Source organism: Talpa occidentalis, unplaced genomic scaffold, assembly GCF_014898055.3.
Source record: "Talpa occidentalis isolate TD23 unplaced genomic scaffold, MPIMG_talOcc4v2.1 talOcc4.15, whole genome shotgun sequence".
Classification (NCBI taxonomy): Eukaryota; Metazoa; Chordata; class Mammalia; order Eulipotyphla; family Talpidae; genus Talpa; species Talpa occidentalis.
In genome coordinates this window covers 36,526,097-36,545,509 of record NW_023601543.1, presented here as the reverse complement: position 1 = coordinate 36,545,509, position 19,413 = coordinate 36,526,097, and the positions used below count along the sequence as shown (strand labels likewise).

Here is a 19,413-nt window from a genome sequence, read left to right as displayed (position 1 = left end):
GGAATAGTATCGTTAACATCCAATGAAGTATTGTAAAAAGTGCCCCAGTCTTCACAGGCTGATATTAGTCTGAAAGATATCGTGTCTTAAAGAAGTTCAGGGGCTGCATACAGAAGTGTGTTTAATATGATTTAATACATTTAAGCTTTTTGCTAATATGCTGAACATAACACAAAATAGTGTTGTAGTTAGATATAATATCCAAAACAGCTGTAAATACATACCGCAGTGATACGTGTAATAGGTTCATTTATCCTAACCTCACTTATTTGATAGACTTATCACTTTGGAATATAACTGAGGATAAACAAACAAACCAAAAAAGAATAATTCAAGCAGCTTCAAAAATGTGATCAAGCATATCAAGTAAACCTTATGATTATAAAGACCTTTTGGTCTTTAATCTGAACCTGTTTGCTCTTTTTCAAGATTTATTTATTTATACAAGAACTGGGGTACAGGCCAGAGGCACGGGAGGGTGAGAGAATCCACCAGAGACAGAGCAGGGAGCAGAACATGCAGACGGACCCAACATACTGCTGAGGGGAGCAGCGAGTGAGACAGGAGAGGTCTGCACGCCATGTGGGTATCTCCCTGGCAGGCCGGGAATCAAACCCATGCTGCAGAGGCTGTGGATAGCTTCACAGTGCTGCGCTCAACGTGCTGAGGCACGAGGGAAGCCCCTGTTTATTCTTTCTTCCTATGGTGTCTTAACCACCCTGATTTTCTGTCTTCCATCCAGAACAGACTAGAAGCACTGGTTGGGAGGCTCAAAGAACATTTATTTCACACTGGGACACTGAGATAATGAAGACCTAACCTAACAACTGACAGATTGAAAGCAAGGGAGGAGATAGAAGCATAATAAAAGACTGGAACTAGAATGTAAAAATCTTAATATCGTTTCATTTAGTGTCTGGGCAAGTAGTTCTACACATTTCAATACTCCTGAGGGCAACTTTCTGTTACATTATAGCTAACAAATTCAAGTATTTAATGATGCCCATGAGTAAAAAATAAATTACTAAATAAATTATGATATTTTGTTCAAGAATGTGAGAATTATATAATTTTCTTAAGAAAGAATTCCATAAAACATAGATGCATAGCATTATATCTATGCTTAGATAGACAAACTCAGATATATGGCCTGACTCCTTGTAGCTTGATTCTTTCCACAGTGGTTCTAGAGCATTGAGATTTTATTCTAAGCTATGTGTAAATTAGCTGTTAGTGCATTTATACCATCATATATAAAGAGTAGCTTTGTATAAATCATTTATCGTTTGTTATTAGAGGTACATTTATAATAAGGTACAATAATTCATGAAGAAGGAGAAAATTATGAAAAACTAAATATGTGTTAAATTTTAGATGTTGAATGAATGCTTGATATTACCTAGGAAACTTGTTCTATTTATTGCCATTTTCACATTACTAACATTTAAAAAATAGAATTAATACAACAGGGAGGGTTTTGATAGAGATAGTTGTACAATGTAGTCATTTTCAGTATTTACAGAAATAACTTATGAACTAAAGATTGATCCATTTTATTTTGAATCTCTTACAAAATTGAATGACTGTCAAATTTATCTCCTTCTTGGAGGGTCACTAATGAGTTCTGTAATATAAAAAGCAAAAGATAAATTTGACGTCATAATAACTATTCCAGCACCATTTGACACTATTGATCACTCCTTTATCAAAACTGTCTCCTCCCTTGACTTCTATGATACTAAATTTGCGTGTGTGTGTGTTTTAAACTTTGTTGCATTTTAAATATCCTATCTCTATACTTGGCCCTAAAATATACTAATTCCTAGAGCTTGATCCTCAGTTCTTTGGTCCTTTGATATAACATTTTCCTTTGGCAATCTCATGCATCCTAATGCCTGCAACCAGCACCTCTATGTAATGAATTTATCTAAGCTCCTATATTCCAAATTCCTCCGAACTCACAAACCCCATATGTTCAGCTATCTCCTGACTAGGTTTCAAATTCAGTATTGCCTTTAACTGTACTTATCTTCGTTTTCTTCACCCTTCTCTTTTCCTACTTCACCCTCCTCTCCAACCTTGACCACCTTTTTCCTGTATTCCCAACCCTGGTTAAGTGTAACGTTCGTTATCAACCAAGTAGCATAAACCAGAAACTCAGTAGTCAACTTCAAGTCTACTCTTTTTCCATTCACCATTTTCATTAGTCCTACCAATTTTCTACTTTCTCAATATTGTACTTCTCTTCCTTAGTATTGTATCTCTCCCCCACCCTCCTTGCCTCCACCCCCACCATTTATTTGTTTCAGAGTATTGTTACATCTCACAACTTTTTGTGTATGTTGCACATTTTTTTTTTAATTGAGGTAACATTGCTTAACAGCACTATATATGATTTAGAGGCAGAGGTTTACTTTTTTTTCTGTGTAGAAGAAACAGGGTATAGGCCAGAAGTACAGTATGGGTTGGGGGTGGGGAGTGAGAGGATTCACCAGAGGCAGAGTGGGGAATAACACAGGCAGATTTACTGAATGAAATACACTGCTAAGGGGAGCAGCAGGCGAGACAGGAGAAGTCTGTTGCACCATGTGTGGATTAGCTCCCTGCCTGGGGATTGAACCTAGGCCAGATTGCTGATAATGCTGAGATTTAACCCCTGGGCCACCAGGGAGGCCCCCCCATTCACTTTTTTGTATTATCATTTCCCTGGAGTTCTACCCTTCATTTCATCCACATTTAAATCACCGTTCATAAAGTTAACTTGATGTGCAGTTCTTATTATATCACTGCTTTAAATGTTAACGTCTTCCCATAGCCTCTGGGATTAAAGTCTATTCCTAGTCCATATAAAATATTTCATCATCCCACTGTTATTTTCTCTCTAACCTCCTATTCCACCACTCTTCTACATATACTTTTTGGTACACTCACACTATACTCATTTTCCTGAACATTTTATGCTTTTTCATCCTTCTACCTCCATACCTTTGTATGTTGACTACATCCTGTCTGGGAGTCTTCTCTAGTTCTTGACTTAATTAACATGCCTGTACATTTGTATCTTTCTTGCTTGGTACTTTGACTTAAACTATTTTTTTTCTGAACTCCTGCTGGGCTTGGATAAAGAAAGACCTTTTTAATGTCAACAAAGTACTTAATAAGGTCAACTGTGTGACAGTGTCAATAAAATTTTAAAAGCACAGTTTGTTACAGCTGATGGCAATATGGATAGTCTAAGAACGCCTTGCAGTTGGCAATTGTACTCCTCTAATTCTATGAATTGTGATCAGACATATAGATATATATATAGTTTTCCAAATTGTAAGCTAAAATAAAAGGGTCTAGCATGTCACCGATAATTTTTTGAGGATATGTCATATTTAAATATTTTCTCTCTTTACCACTTAAGAAACTGAATGCAATTTCTTTTTGTAATGATATATATGTCAATAAAATTTCAAATATGTGTAAATACTATTCACACATTATACTTTAACCATTTTATTGGAGCAGTTAGGGGTTACAAAGAAAACCCTAAATATATACAGAGCTTTACCTTTGGAATGCTTATAATGTGTTTTGTGATATTTCACCTATTGCATCACACCCTATACCTCTGCCCCTCAGAATGAAGAGAATAGCATCTTCTGACTAAATAATGCAGATGATTATTATAGAAAGAGAATATGCTATTGGAATAAAGGAAGGAATTAAGGAAGCACTAGAAAAACTGAGAGTAATTCAGTTTAGTATATGATTATGCATGTCACAAATTATTGGTTGCTTTATCACATGCATAAAGTTGGTGGTTTTATCTATATTTGTTAATGCATTTTTAATAGCTTATATATATAAGCTATATATCATATAGATGCCATTTATATATATATATATATAAGCTATCACATAGATGCCATCTATGACATAAGAAGATCATCATTAAATAAAAATGCCAGTACAGAAATGTATTTTTTTAGTAGTTAAAAATCAGAATTGCAAAGCAGCTCTCCTGCCCACCTGTGTCTATGCAGGCATCTCTTTCTTAAACCTACCACTTCCAAACACTGCTCTGCTGACCACTTGTGACTATGCAGGTTCCTCTTATTTTTTCTCCTTTCCCTAACAAACCTGTCCCTTTTGGGGGCAATGGTTTCTGCTCCCCTTGTATCTATGCAAGTGTCTTTTCTTCTTTTCCCTTTTTAGATAATCAACCTGCCCTTTGGGATATTAAAAAATGAGAATTGCAGCCCTATCCTTGCATTTTATTAATAATTGAGAAAATTCACTGATTTCCTTTGATTTTTAAATTTTATATCACATGGGAACTGTATTTAAAACAATTGGTATGACGGACTATTTTGAAATTTAAAGCCATTGTGAACAACTTAATCAATAGAAGGAATCGGGATAATGAACTCTGAACAGTGAAGTATAATATAACTTATTCTAGGAAGCATTTTCTATCTTTCCTTTCCCCCCCATATTCCATTATGCATTATGAAAATCATTTTAAATATAAGCCAACATAGTCTTAAAATAATTTCACCTTTTAATTTTTTTCTAATCTATAGTTTCAGATCTACATATTCCCATTATATTAAATGTAAGGTACTAAATTTTGTCATCTTAACAATTCTTCGTATCTTTTGTTGTCAGAATCTATAAATGGAGTTTATGGGGCATCTAGAATGTGCTGGAAACTATTCTATATTGGAGTAAAGTGATATGTTTTAGAATTATGAGTTTCTTCTTCTTGTGTATCCTTGTATAAGTTATCTGCTTTGAGCCTTGGTTTTATCATCTGTGAAACAAAGATAATAAAGATAATGATAACACCTTTTTCCTGTGTCTTTTCTAAGGATGAGAGTAATGGTGATGACTAATGGATTGAAGCTAATATTTTTGATAACTAATTAGTAAAATAATAAGGTGATAATAGTTTGAGGTTTTGTATTTAACTATGATATCAGAATTCGCACAATAGGTATTTCATGCTTATAATTAAGTAATACTATTTTACTTTTCAATTATATTTTAAAAATTCAATTTTAAATTTGTAAATAGTGATAATTATTTTTTGTTTTCAATTGATTTTATTCCTGTCCTTTGAAAAATATAGTAATTATGTAGTAGCAGAAAAGAATGGAGATAACTAAGAGGATTTCTCCTTCTCCATGTTCAAATGGTATAAATATTTCTGTAAGTATTTTTTTAGCAGATTTCATTGGAAAATGACATGAAAGTATGGGTTTTATACTTTCATCACCTTATGTTATTTATATATCATTAGAATTTGATAAATAGTAAATAGTATGTTGCTAAGATAGTGTTATTACCTTTTTAAGCACTGACTTGAAAGTGTTTCCGAATTATTTTATTCTAGTCAATGGATATAACTTCTTTTAATGTTGTTACATATCACACATTACATTCAAAGTATTTAATAGCATTGCAACATGTATTTTATTAAATCTAAAGTTATATTCATGTTGAAACATTCATTAGTTTTATTGGCTTCTACTATTTTTATCATCTCCTGATCTAAGTAGTTTTATTTGTACAAAAATACAATTCTAAGACTCATTAACATGTTATGGAAATGTTCTCTTTACTTGTAGGATATTAATACAAGCCATTAAGCTGAAATTTCTTCTGGCAAAAACAACCCTAACAGATGGCAAATTTACTCTCTATTAATTTTGGAATCGACATGTACTTTGGCTTGTTCGGTCATGTCATACTTAAAACATAACAAGGATCATTCAAGCAAATACAGTGATAATATAACTATCAACATGTACAGTTTACAAACTTATATCCCAGTCTATTGGAACAAAATAAAGTATTGCACATTTTCTAATTGTATATAGGAAGGTTAAGTAACCTATTAAGGCACAAGTGTCACAATAACTAGCTGATATGTCTCAGGATATGCCAAACATACAGCAAATATTTAGTCAGTTGTCTAAGTGTTTTATCCCAACATTTGGACATTTGTAGGAATTGGACTACCTTGTTCAATTATCATCTAGTAGTATCAGAAACAACATCACTCTTTCCCTTTGAAGCACACAGGTTTTGATTTTTTAATCTGGATATGGGGTAGATGGGCTAATCTCCCCTCAAAAAGCTTACATGCATAAGATATTGATATAAAAATATAAGTAATATAACTTTTAATTCTGAATAAGTCAAAATTGGAATCTTTTCCTTTTGTTGATATTTTTCCTAAAATTTATTTTTGTTCCCTTCTAAATGTACTTAACATCTTTACTAAATGTGATCTTTTTCAGAAGTGCATTTGCTGTCACCTCTTTGAACACCAAACTACTCATTGCATGCTTTAAATTTAATCTATTTAAATTTGCAGCTCTTCATTTAGACTATTAGGCAGTTGTCTTAGATTTGAGCAGCGTTTTCAAAAAAAATGCTATTCAGGGATAATAGTACACCTGGCAACTGCATTTTGTTGATTAACTTCTAGCTTACAATTACCAGAAAGTAAGTCCTCTTTTATAATAGGTGGTCTTAATATCACAAGATAAGGAAAGCAATACCCATTTTCCAGTGTCAATATAATTAATGAATCACCTTCACGTGAAAACAAGCCCTTATAATTAACTTTATGATACAGTGCACATTAGTTTTGATGTCATAGTGTATTCTTGGTCATCGTAATTCACGTGCATTCATTTTTATGCAGTCAATTAAATTATCTTAATCATATATTTAATACAGGTTTTCCTTCTATCCAAACCTTTCTTAAGCTGAAATGGCATAAAGAGAAGATGAAATTACCCTTAATTTATATGGAAAGATTTCCTACCTTTCCTAGACACCCCTAGATAACCTACCAAATCATACCAAAAAAGCACTAATATTCAGTAAAGCAGGAATGTTATTAAAAATGCACGACCTGTACAAAATGAAAGGAAGGAGCTTGGCAATGCTACACTCTCTGCTTGAGGTTTGCTCTCCCTATAAATTGCTGAATTCTGTTTTTACTTTCTGCCTTTTGTTGTAAAAGGGAAAATCCACTACTGTAGACCTTTTGTAAAATCCAAGTGGTATAATGCAAACTTTCAAAAAGAGGGAAATACCTGTAATCTATATTGTGTGCATCCCTATCTCAATAATAGGATAAGAAAGTATATAAATTAATGTAATAATTTCACCAAGTTATCACTGTTCTCTGTTTAATATCAGGGTATTTTTATAACTTATTTGATTTATTTTAAAAAAAATGTTTGTAGCCACATAGAATTGAGGGAAAGTGTGCTCTGAGGACATTGAAATATGAAATGCACATTTCATGATTTTTTAACAGGTTCTACAAGCACATTTTGGACTTCAAGTTTCTCAGTTTGATATTCCTTCATATTGTTTAGTAAATCATAGCAGTTCTTGGCAATTCGTCATTAGTAATTTTGGACATTGGAAACTGTCAATTTTGTTAATACTATAAAGTCATATCATTGTGTTGTATTAGTATTTGTATTTATTATTAAATTTTATAAAAGTATGTCTTCAGTGAATGGGAAAATAATTATTTGAATGCATTAAGTAAATATTTCCATAATTAAAAAAAGTATGTTTTTTTCACATAGTTTACTTTCTAATTTCAGGTGGCCTGCATGCAGTTTATAAATGCTCTTGTCACTTCTCCTTATGAACTTGATTTTCGAATACATTTAAGAAATGAATTCCTGCGTTCAGGACTAAAAGCAATGTTACCGGTAAGTTGAGTGTACACATTTATTATGCTGGTGAACTTAACCAATTTTCTCTTCTTAGAAAAAAAGTACCTGTGGCAGAATAAATAAATGCACATTGCTGTTTTCTTTTGTAAAACATTGGACTTTTTTTTAGCTTTTTCATTTTGTGATGTTGTCATATATCATAGTTCAGAATTCAGTTAATGATGTGTCTAGAAATGATGTGATTTTTTTTTGTCTTCTTGAAGTCAAAAAATAATTTTTTTTCTTTGAAGTTTGAACACTAAGAACATACAAAGATTACTTTCTTTTAGATTCAATTTTCATTTAGAATTTTTTACTTTCTTCTTTGATAACTTGAATTGATTTCATTTATATTTATTATAAATTTGTATAAAATGTTGGGTCTAGTACGTTCTAGATCCATTACCTAACAATGGTGTTCTTGTTACAACACTGTAGGGCTTTTCTAAAAAAAAAAAAATATTTCTTAATTGAAATGTGAATACTTGCTCTAATTATGATATTGTTAAAAAATATTCTTGAAATAACTTTATTGGCTTAATCTGAGTAAATATAATTGGCCCAGGATAAGATCAAAATTCAAAATGTAAAGTAAATTTTCTTTTTTATAAAGATTTATTTTATTTATTTATGCATATAAGAACTGGGGTGTAGGCCAGAGGCATGGGTAGGTGAGATTATTCAACAGAGACAGAGTGGGGAGCATAACAGGTGGATTGACAGAAATACACTGCTGAGGGGGGCAGCAGACAAGACAGGAGAGGTCTACTGTGCCATATGGGTTAGCTCCCTGGTTGGGGATCGAACTCATGCTGCAGTGGCTGCATTAGCTTGATAGTGCTGAGACTTAACCCCTTGCACCATCACAGAGGCCCTGGTAGTAAGCTTTCTTTTGAATATATATTGATTTCAAGCTCTCATAAAGTTGAAAATCATTAGTTGAACTATAATCAGTCAGGGACTGCTTGCATATAATTCCAGCTAAATTTTTACTTACCTATCATATCTCTTCAGGATGCCCAGTTTCATAGATTTTAGTGATTTCTTGATAACAGAAAAATGGGACGTTTCATATTTCTGCCTCATAAAGTCATGCAATAGAACCTACAAGGAGTCTCGATTTTTTTTTCTACCTAAAACAAGGTAGCAAAATACGGCTAAATATGGATCTGGTTCTTAGGTTCAGCATATCCCCCAAAGGGTATGCAATCAAAATCTCATTGAGACTGGGGCAAAGATGTTTGATTTTGGGGAAAAAAATTCTCCCCAGTTATTTCTGATATACAACATGAAAATTAAAATGCAGATTCTATAGATAAATCCTGAGATTAGAGATCTTTTCTTTAATATCATAGTTCTTATACTTTTATTAATGCAACTTGGAACAAAGACCAGATTGTATGCTAGATGTAACTAACATTCAACTATTATTTTATTAACTCACTATTTAATTCACTGAACATTTAAATTTAAAAATTTATAGTAACATTAAATCTTTTACACATGCACTGAAGCTTAATAATATATACATAGATGAGAGTTTACAATCCTTACATTTTTCCTATTTATTCTTATTTTATACATTCTTCTAAAAAGAGGAGCTCTTAATTTTCTAAAATATAGTGTATTTAAAGCAGCAAGTTAGACATGGCCAGGGCTAATATTAATAATTGGTATATAGACCAAAATTTATATCCATCTAGAGTCATTCAATGTTAGGGAAGAATAGTTCTTACTATTTCAATAAACCCTCAGGCAATCATAATAGTATAGTAAAATGAAACTTTTTTTCATATAATTATCAGAATCCTCAAGACAAGGACAATTATTTTTTATTTTATTTTTTTTAAACATTTATTTATTTATTTATACAAGCACTGGGTACAGTCAGAAGCGCGGGAGGGTGAGAGAATTCACCAGAACCAGAGCAGGGAGCAGAGCAGGTAGAAGGACCGAAGTACACTGCTGAGGGCAGCAGCGGGCGGCAGGAGAGGTCTGCGCGCCATGTGGGACCCTCCTTCCGTGGCTGGGGAGCAGCCGGGGGTTGAACCGGCGCTGCAGAGGCTGCGGGCAGCTTCGCAACCCAGTGCTCAACCGCTGCGCCACCGGGGAGGCCCAAGGACAATTATTTTAATGATATTCTATAAAAACTTTTTTCAAAATTCCCCATCTCTGTTTAAATTATGGTGTTTAAAAAGGGAGTTTATGCTTCATCTATATGTAAAATTCACTTTTCATAGGTTCGCTTTAGTAATCTAGGATACATGAGTTGATATGTACTATACCATATTTTTTAAAATAGCGTTGCTCTGTAGTTAACTTGCATTGATTTTTTTCTGAAGTTTTCTCCATCTTCTTTTGGTTAAATAAATAATAAAATATTAGTTGAATTAGATATTTACAGGAACAAATAGTAAGAAATTGTGTCTGTAGGCAACAGGCATTCTTTATCTCTTGTAGAAGACAAACAAGCATTTTTTCTTCTTTTGAAGACTCAGCTGTGATTGACTGGTAATCAGTCATGTACTAGTGGTGGGCTTTGACTTACTTTGAAGTATACTATGTTATCCAGACTTAATTCTATGTTTCAGTCAATGTGCCAAAAGTGTTCCTTATCTTTACCACGGGTTTGTCTAAAAAATAACTAAAATATATTTATAATTTTGCATATAATTAATAACAGAATAATTATTTTTCTTTCTGGCTTATTTCACTGAGCATGATCCCTTCCAGCTCCATTCATGTTGCTGCAAATTGCATGAGTTTATCTTTCTTGATTACTGAGTAATATTCCATTGTGTATATGTACCACATCTTCTTAATCCAGTCATCTATTTTTGGGCATTTGAGTTGTTTCTATAGCTTACCTATTGTAAATAATGCTGCTATAAACTTAGGAGTGCAGGTGCCCTTTTGAATTAATGTTTCTGTGTCCTTTGGAAAAATACCGGATGGTCTCACTCAAAGCAGGAATTTAGAAAACCTAAATAAGGACCAGGAAATAGACTAATTACAATAAAGTAAAAATCAAAATCAGCAAGCAACTATAAAACAGAGACACACTACTGGGGTAGGGGGAGAAGGGAGTAGGATCAAACCAAGGGGGGGTGGAATTGTGTGGGGACTATAACCAAGATGAAAATGCATGCATTGTGCAAAAATGAAAAATTATGTAAAAATATATAAAATAAAATTTTAAAAATAACAGTATAATTAATTTGATGATATTCTACATTTTTAAATACAAAGTTTTAGTGTGACTCCATTTGCATTTATAGACTGTCACATTTGTGACATAAAAATATAAATTCATTAAATCTATTACATATTTTTTATAATTGAATATTTATGGATATGTCTTTCAAGTCTTGACATTTGACTGAAAGAAAGTTTTGCATATATATGTGTGTATGTATATATGCATGTATATTTATTTTAGTAGGTCTGGAATTATTAGTAAATAAGTTATAAGATATATTTATATATTTATCTTATATATTGATTTATAGTTTCACATATTATATATATTATAGAAATCATATCCTTATTAAAAACTAAACCTTTAACTTGTCACTAAAATTTTTTTAATTGTGCAAATTTATTTCCATGTTTTATAAAATTCTGCTGCTAATTAAATAACATTAATAACATTAATGTTATTAACATTAATGTTAAATATTAATGTTAACATTAATGTTAAATAACATTAATAACATTAAGTAACATTTTTTAAAAGATTTATTTATTTTTATTTATTTATGAGTATATGAGCTGGGGTATAGGCCAGAGGTGCGGGTGTGTGTGTGTGTGTGTGTGTGTGTGTGTGTGTGTATGTGTGAGAGAGAGAGAGAGGATTCACCAGAGACAGAGCGGGGAGCAGAAGTGAGGAATCTACTGAAATACACTGCTGAGGGGAGCAGCAGGTGAGACAGGAGAGGTCTGTTTGCTCCCTGGCTGGATATTGAACTCATGCTGGCGTTGGTGGGGATAGCTTGATAGATCTGAGACTCTAATCCCTGCGCCACCAGAGAGGTCTGACAGTATTTAACTTAGATGTTTTCATATTTCAAATATTTGAATATATCTTATAGTGAGCATCTGAGAGGGGCTATATTACCAGTAAGGAAATACCAATAAGGCGAAGTACATATTCTAAAACGTGTTAAAAGGTTGTTTCTGCAATGACCAACATATTGGGTGTATTTTGCTCCTTTTACTTTCTGAATGAAGTTCATAAATCACCTTGATAACATGACCCAAAAATGTTAGATTATCTAATATTTTAATAAATTTATCCATTCCCCTTCAGGGTAGAAAACTAGATCAAAACCATTATTAATAAATAGGAATCTAAGTGTTTCATTGCATTTTTGTTACTTATTTTATATGAAGTGTCTAGAAACATTAATGTTTTCATATGCTCTATAGATCATTTTTAACTAAATTATTATGTATGTGAATGTTAGAAAAAGAACATCTAGAAATTGCATACATTTATGTTTGGCTTCAATAATAGCCATTACATCTCCATTTATAATTGTTCAATTGTAAGGAAATAGAAATGAGAAATGCACCCAATTTTGTTTTATCTACTTAATTTGAAGTACACCATGCTTGCATTTCCTTTTAGAGTTCAGCTCTGAACATCCTAGTGTCTTTCGGTATCACCCTTGAGTATCTATAGTTACGATAATTGATTTGCGTTTTGAAAGCTGCACTTTAATGGACACATATTAAAAGATATTCCAAGTAATATATATTAAGCCCAACAATCTCTAGTGTGGCATGCTTCCAAGGATTTTTGTTTATACTACTATTTTGAAAATTATCAGAACTTTGTAATACATCTGCTTATAATGTATTACAAAAACTTGATGCCCAAGTCAGTATTTTGTGATTAACCTAAGCAAAAATGGAAGGTAGTATAGGAGGCTAGAAATGCAACTTGATAAAAAATCATAATGCTTTTTTGCTTTATAATCACAAAATATCATTTAAAATAAACTTGTTTATACAACTACTCACGCCATACTTGGGACTGTTGTTCGTGAATATATCCTTGCATTTGTTCTTCATTAATATAATTGATCTATATTTGCATTTTTTGCCAGAGGCATATGTGCATGTTGTAACTGCATGAGTTCTTTTGCGATCTTTGATTAGTATATTTAGTCAGAACGGCAGCATTTAATTTGGGTTGTTAGCAATTATTTTTTCTGTTGTAGAAATTGTTGTTAATTTTTTAATGTGAATAATAAAAATCTGGGGCACGGAAAGAAAATGCAATAAATACAATGAATTTTTTTTTTTATTTTAAAATCAAAAATAATAGTACATTTACTTTCAGGAAACTAAGTGCCTGGGTCAATATTTGAATTTGCTTACATGTATTAAATTAATAATAGTATTCTGGCCTTTATTACTAATGTATAGTGTTGTCAAGCTGTTATTCACCTGTTATGTTTTATTTTTGTATATTAGGATCTAAAAGAAAAAGAGAATGAGGAGCTTGATATTCAGTTGAAAGTATTTGATGAGAACAAAGAGGATGACCTAACTGAATTATCACACCGTCTCAATGACATTCGAACAGAAATGGAATATCCTTTTGAGGAATCACAAAACCATTTTGCATGTATTGTGAAAAACGGACTTGTGGGTGATTTTGTGGATGATTATTATTCTTTTCTGCCAGATCAATTTATCTCCACTTAATAATATTAGTACCTCACTATGATGTTGTTCTTAAGATTCATCTTGAAGAATTGTCAGAATCTACTGAAAAATATATTACCTATAGTCATATATGAGTTCCGTGATTGGGAGGGACATAAAAAAGAACAAAAATGTTCTTTTACCTTCTGTCATGTGGAAATAGAGTAGAGGCTTGCATGAATAATATAAGTCCTCTTACAACCACAAAAAGATCAAGAGAAAACCATTTTCATTGATGACACGGCTGTTCCAGGGGTGCCATCAATAATTTGTAATTAAAAATATAATGATTTTTATATTTTAAAGTTTTGATAGTTCAGTGGTCTTAGAAATGCTCAAGTCTCTTATTTTATTGTATAAATATGGATCCTGGAGTTGAAGGTTTAGAAACATTAATGGAAACCAAGTGATACATCTGTCTTTTAAAATATGCTTTTTTTTTTCATTTTATTTGGTGGTACTTTATTGTTTTGGAAATATATTTAAATTCCAATCAACTCTTATTCCCAGTCCAAACATTTGGTTTCTTAACAAAACAAACCCAAAAGATTTTAATTGTAATATTATGTAACTATAACAAAGCTGTGTGGTAAATGCATTTGAGTCAAATACAACTAGCATATAATTCTATGGAAATGATTTTATATGAACTAATTTTAGACCTAAAATATGGTGCTTATAGCATCATTGGTTATTGTTTTGAACACCTGTTTATTACTTATGGATTTTGGAGAAATTGGGAAAGAGTTCAGAACCAAAGTGTTCTTTGAGCTAGTCTTTTTCTCTATGTCTTCTTCCCTGCAATGGGGGGGAAAAAAAGCAGTATTAATATTCTCCTCCTTGAAACTCTTGCAATATTTTGTATCTGTCTTATTTATGTATATATCTATATCCTTATAGGATTGAGGGCAGACATGTTATGCTTCATCTTTTCCCTCTAATGTGCCTATCAAAGTGTCTCATACGAAAGTATTAAGTAAATGTGTATCAATGTATAACAGTTTGATTATAATAAGGAATAAATTCTAATAATATCTTATTCATTATTAGTGGCATTAGAGTGGTTTCTCTGATGTTAAATGCTTTTTATATCAATTAATATCTTGCTTCCTTGTTTTATATAGATTTCTCTTATAATCAAACTTTGCCATAAAGCTATTTTTAGATCCATTCTATGACCATTTAAGGGACCTTATGAGACTTTAACACAACACTCTTAGATGGGGTCTGAGAAGTAATCCATCATATATTTAATTCTACTTCAAAGAAAATGTTGACATTTCAGGTTATTTTTAAGATGTATTAATCTCCTCTTCTATCTTTCTTTCACATCAATTTTTCAGGTCTCACTTTTATCATAAAAGTGAATCCTCTTTTGAAGTGTTTTCTCTTTTGGTATAAGCATTTAAACTTCTACCAATATTTTTATATCTTGAGGAAAAAAATGTTTACATTCCATTGTCTTTACTCTCTTTTTTCAAATAATGAAATATAAATGAATACCAATAGTAATCATTTCAAATTTAGCAAGTATTTCATCTAAATATAAAATAAAGCTGTATATAAAAAGCTTTTGTGACCTTTGGACATAAAAAAGAACAAAAATGTTCTTTTACCTTCTGTCATGTGGAAATAAAGTAGTGGCTTGCATGAATAATATAAGTCCTTTTACAACCACAAAAAGATCAAGAGAAAACCATTTTCATTGATGACATGGCTGTTCCAGGGGTACCATCAATAATTTGTAATTAAAAATATAATGATTTTTATATTTTAAAGTTTTGATAATTCAGTGGTCTTAGAAATGCTCAAGTCTCTTATTTTATTGCATTTATATGGATCCTGGAGTTGAAGGTTTAGAAAAATTAATGGAAATCAAGTGATACATCTGTCTTTTAAAATATGCTTTGTTGTGGATGAAATTTTCAAGAATCTTTGACTTTTTTCCTTTACTTACTTCCTACTGATATGAATGAAGTGTACCATCTTCTGTACAATTTGTTGAAGGACACTGCTGCTGAAAATTACTTATTGTCCATCCTGCAACACTTTTTGCTCATCAGAAATGATTATTATATCAGGTAAGAGGCAGACCTGAGAGTATCTTTTGTGTAATTTGAATTAGATAGTAAAGGCAAATTAACAGTATAGTGGGAGCTAGTCAGTATGTCCCTGTATGCATACATAGAATGCAAGAGTTTGATGACTTTTGGTAAGGTTTTTAAAAGGTTTTTGTTTATTTTCAAGGACCAGAAGTATCTATTTATAAAATAGAATGCCCCAGTAACAGGACTATTAGTAGCAATGAACCCAACAGATTTTACTGACCCCTTGATGAATTTTCTCAAACTAGGCATTGAAGAGTCTATAGTAGAACTTTCAAGTTATGCATTTTGATAAGTGTGGTTTTATTGTTATTTCTCTCTTATTATGCTTATCTAGTAATAGATGTGATCTTATCCTTGAAAATAATCCAACCGTTTCAGCTTTATGTTCTGTGATGTAATTCTTAAAAATAAATGAGTATGATAGTAATCCATAAAGATTTTAGCATCTAGTAACTGGGAACATATCTGAAAACCAGCAAGTTAGAGAACAGTTTCCAACTGACTGAAATTATCCATAAACAGTGGCCATGATCCTACATTTAACAGTTGTTCATACTCTTAGTTGTTGTTCATACTTTTAATAGGCATGCCATTCTGGCTACATAGAGAACCTAGGTTCTCTGAGTTTTCAAAACTTGAGTAAGGGAAAAGGAAGGCTACCAGGGGGTCAGCCATAGTCACGACAAAAATGACAGTTCTAAAGCCACATAGAGAACTATTATAATTCAGACCGGTATAATAATTGATGGGCATGATGATATTACAGAGACAGAAAATGTTTAAAATATTAGATTATATGCTGAGGTTTTTTTTCACAGTCCATTTAATGCAGTTTAAATTATTGCTGTTTCCTAAAATTAGTCCTGCCGATTAAAGGGGCATTGTGCCCATGGGCAAGGATTTACCTGTGGAAATAATTTGTGTGAAACTGTTTATCTGTTACTTTGAATAAATGAGAATTTACTTTAATATGTTATCCTTTTCATTCTGAGAACATCCATATGATATAGAAGTATAACTAATACTTTTATTATATTTATGGGTAACCTGACCTCAAAAAATGTTTGTGTTTTCCTTATTTACCCAAAGTATCATTGACTAAACTGATTGTAATCAAATATAATTTGCCCTAGACTTGATGATGGCTTGAAAATGCCTCAGATGTATATATAATATGATGAATTATTCTTATTCTTGAACCTAGTCCCATGATAAAAGTCAGATAAGAACAATTATATCTGTTTGACTTTATTTTCAAACTTTTAGGAGGTTGGCTAGTTATCTGTGTAATAACTTTAGGGATGTTTGTGTCATAATTTGTCTACAGTAACATTTTTGTGTTTTCTTCCATTACATTTATTAACCAGTAATATTAATATCCCCCAAACTTTAAGGCAAATAATAACTTTAAAATTTTTTGAAGTAGGCAAGTGGTTATTTTTAAAGCCAGAATTGCCTTGATAGATTGCATAATTAGGAAGTGTTCAAACCTTTGACACTTTGAACAAATTGGGGCTATAGCCATGCATATTAAGTGTGTATGCATCTCTAAAATGGATCTTTTAAAATATGTGTATAAATAGATCTTTGATATAGTCTGTAACATAAGTGGCTCAGTCTAGTTTTGTAAGCTGTTATAGCTATCTTGAGTAAAATCTTTGTAGTAAATTCAATGCATCACTTGCCACCTAATGCCAAGATATTCATCCCTTATTGAAATTGAGAACTTGTAGATGCCCAGAACCATTTCTGTATTCATGGATATAGGGCCACAGGTCATTGCTTTTCATTAACTTTAGGAAGAATAGCTTAAGTAAGTAGAGAAGGTTGATAAGTGTCTTTTAACACAAGCATGAATCCCCACTAACTAGAGTATTAAGTCACTAAATGTTCACAGTTGACTACATCACAATGAGTTTTGCTTTAAAATGTTCATACCATTTCCAAGTGTAGACATATTTCTCCTAAAGATGTGTAATGGCTAAGATTTTTTTTAATACTGCTAGTGAAAGACTTAGTTCTTTATCACGCTGAATCACTTATTACAAAAATTGATTTGCGTAGGTAGGAAAGATATTCAAGAATACTGTCTCTCTTTTTCAGGCCACAGTATTACAAAATAATTGAGGAGTGTGTCTCACAGATAGTGCTGCACTGCAGTGGTATGGACCCAGATTTCAAGTATAGGCAAAGATTAGAAGTTGATTTCACTCATCTGATAGGTATGTAATAAAATTCTCAATATCTTTTGATTGTAGTTACTCTTTTCCTATTATAGGCCCTTTTAAGGGTAGTGCTCTCAACTTACTTTCGCTATTAATATGTGATAAATTGTTGTGTCTTTGAGTATTCAATCACTGTAATTGTATTGAGTAGGTTAATCATGAGATATCTGCCTGTGTGAATGGAAATATTAACCTATTTGATCAGTTACAACTTGAATCCAGTGTTAGAATTAATGCTACTCCCTCCCCCCCCAAAAAAAAATATATATTTTCCTGGAGACATGACTCTAAAATCAATCTTTTGATTCAGTTTACACATTTATACTGGTACTGTAGAAATTATGTCTATGATAGGGTTTAATTAGTAATAAAGGTATGTTAGTATTGTCCAAGTTTGTGAATAAAAATACAGCTCTTTCTCAAGTAGTGTTGTTTCATTATAACATTAATGAAGGCCACTGTCTGTGTGGAGTTTGCACTTTCTCCCCAGGTCTGTGTGAGTTTTCTCCCAGTACTCTGGATTCCTCCCACATCCCAAAGATGTGCATGTTAGGTTCATTGGTATATCTAAATTGTCCCACTCTGAGTGAGTGTGGAGATATGTGTTAAGTTTCTTGCAATGGAAGGGTCTTGTCTAAGGTTGGTTTCAGCTTTGTACCCTAAGCTGTGGGGATAGGTTCTGATTACGTATCATCCTGAACTTGAATAAGTGGGTTGGAAAATAAATGGCATTAATAAATACAAATAATTGTTCAATATTAGATATGTTTGGGGACTTCATTTAGAAATTTGCTGTTGTCTTCATGACTGTAAATATGTTGCTTATATCAATTAACCAATGATAAATTAGGGTTTGTGTTGTTTTTTCGCTTGAAATTCCAGTTTCCAAGAATCTATCTACATCTTTATGTGAGGATTTACTGTTCAGGCTTATTTCAGTTAATTTTAAGACCTTTAAATTCTATCAAAGGGTATCAATTTATTTTCATGGACCTTAGAGTGAGGAAAGAATTTGAGATGATGATCATGTTCCTCTACTTGGATTGCTAAGGAAATGAACTTATGTCATTCTGGACTGATAATTACCTAAAAATCTCTGCAGGATGGTGTAAAACTTTTTTGGTGACATATATTATGGTATATAACCTATACTTAAGTAATTTTATTTATACCTAATTGGAATAAGTATTGCTTATTCAAACATGAATTCATTTGCCTTGTCTTTTAAGGATGAAAACAGTTGTTGAGTGCCAATTTGTGTTTTATTCTTCATTCCATTGCACAGGGAAGACTCACAATAATATTCAAAGATGAATTACTTATTATTATTTATCATGTATTATTCTTTTCTCATTTTAAAGTGAATGATCTCTTTTTCTAGCAATGTAGAGATTTGTAGTGACAAACCACCAATTACTTATTTCAAGCTCAGTACATTTCACTGTCATTATTCACCTTTTATCTGGTGTATTTTCTTCTCTTTTTATCTATTTATCTTCACTATATGCTGAAATTTCATGACACATTCTACTATGAAAATTGTTTCATGCAAAACTTCTAAATATGACTTTTAATTTATGGAATATCATAAGCATCTTGACCAGTCTGTTCTTTTACATCTAAGTT

General features: G+C 31.9%; 1 protein-coding gene across 1 annotated transcript in view; it reads left to right on the top strand.

The window, feature by feature from the left end:
* LOC119245581 (protein diaphanous homolog 2) overlaps positions 1–19,413 on the top strand; it is a 711,837-nt gene that overhangs the window by 426,832 nt on the left and 265,592 nt on the right. The window contains exons 8-11 of the mRNA XM_054695882.1: positions 7,626–7,736; positions 13,221–13,339; positions 15,419–15,535; positions 17,666–17,784. Coding sequence (XP_054551857.1) covers positions 7,626–7,736; positions 13,221–13,339; positions 15,419–15,535; positions 17,666–17,784 — 466 coding nt within the window. The remainder of the gene's footprint in view (positions 1–7,625; positions 7,737–13,220; positions 13,340–15,418; positions 15,536–17,665; positions 17,785–19,413) is intronic.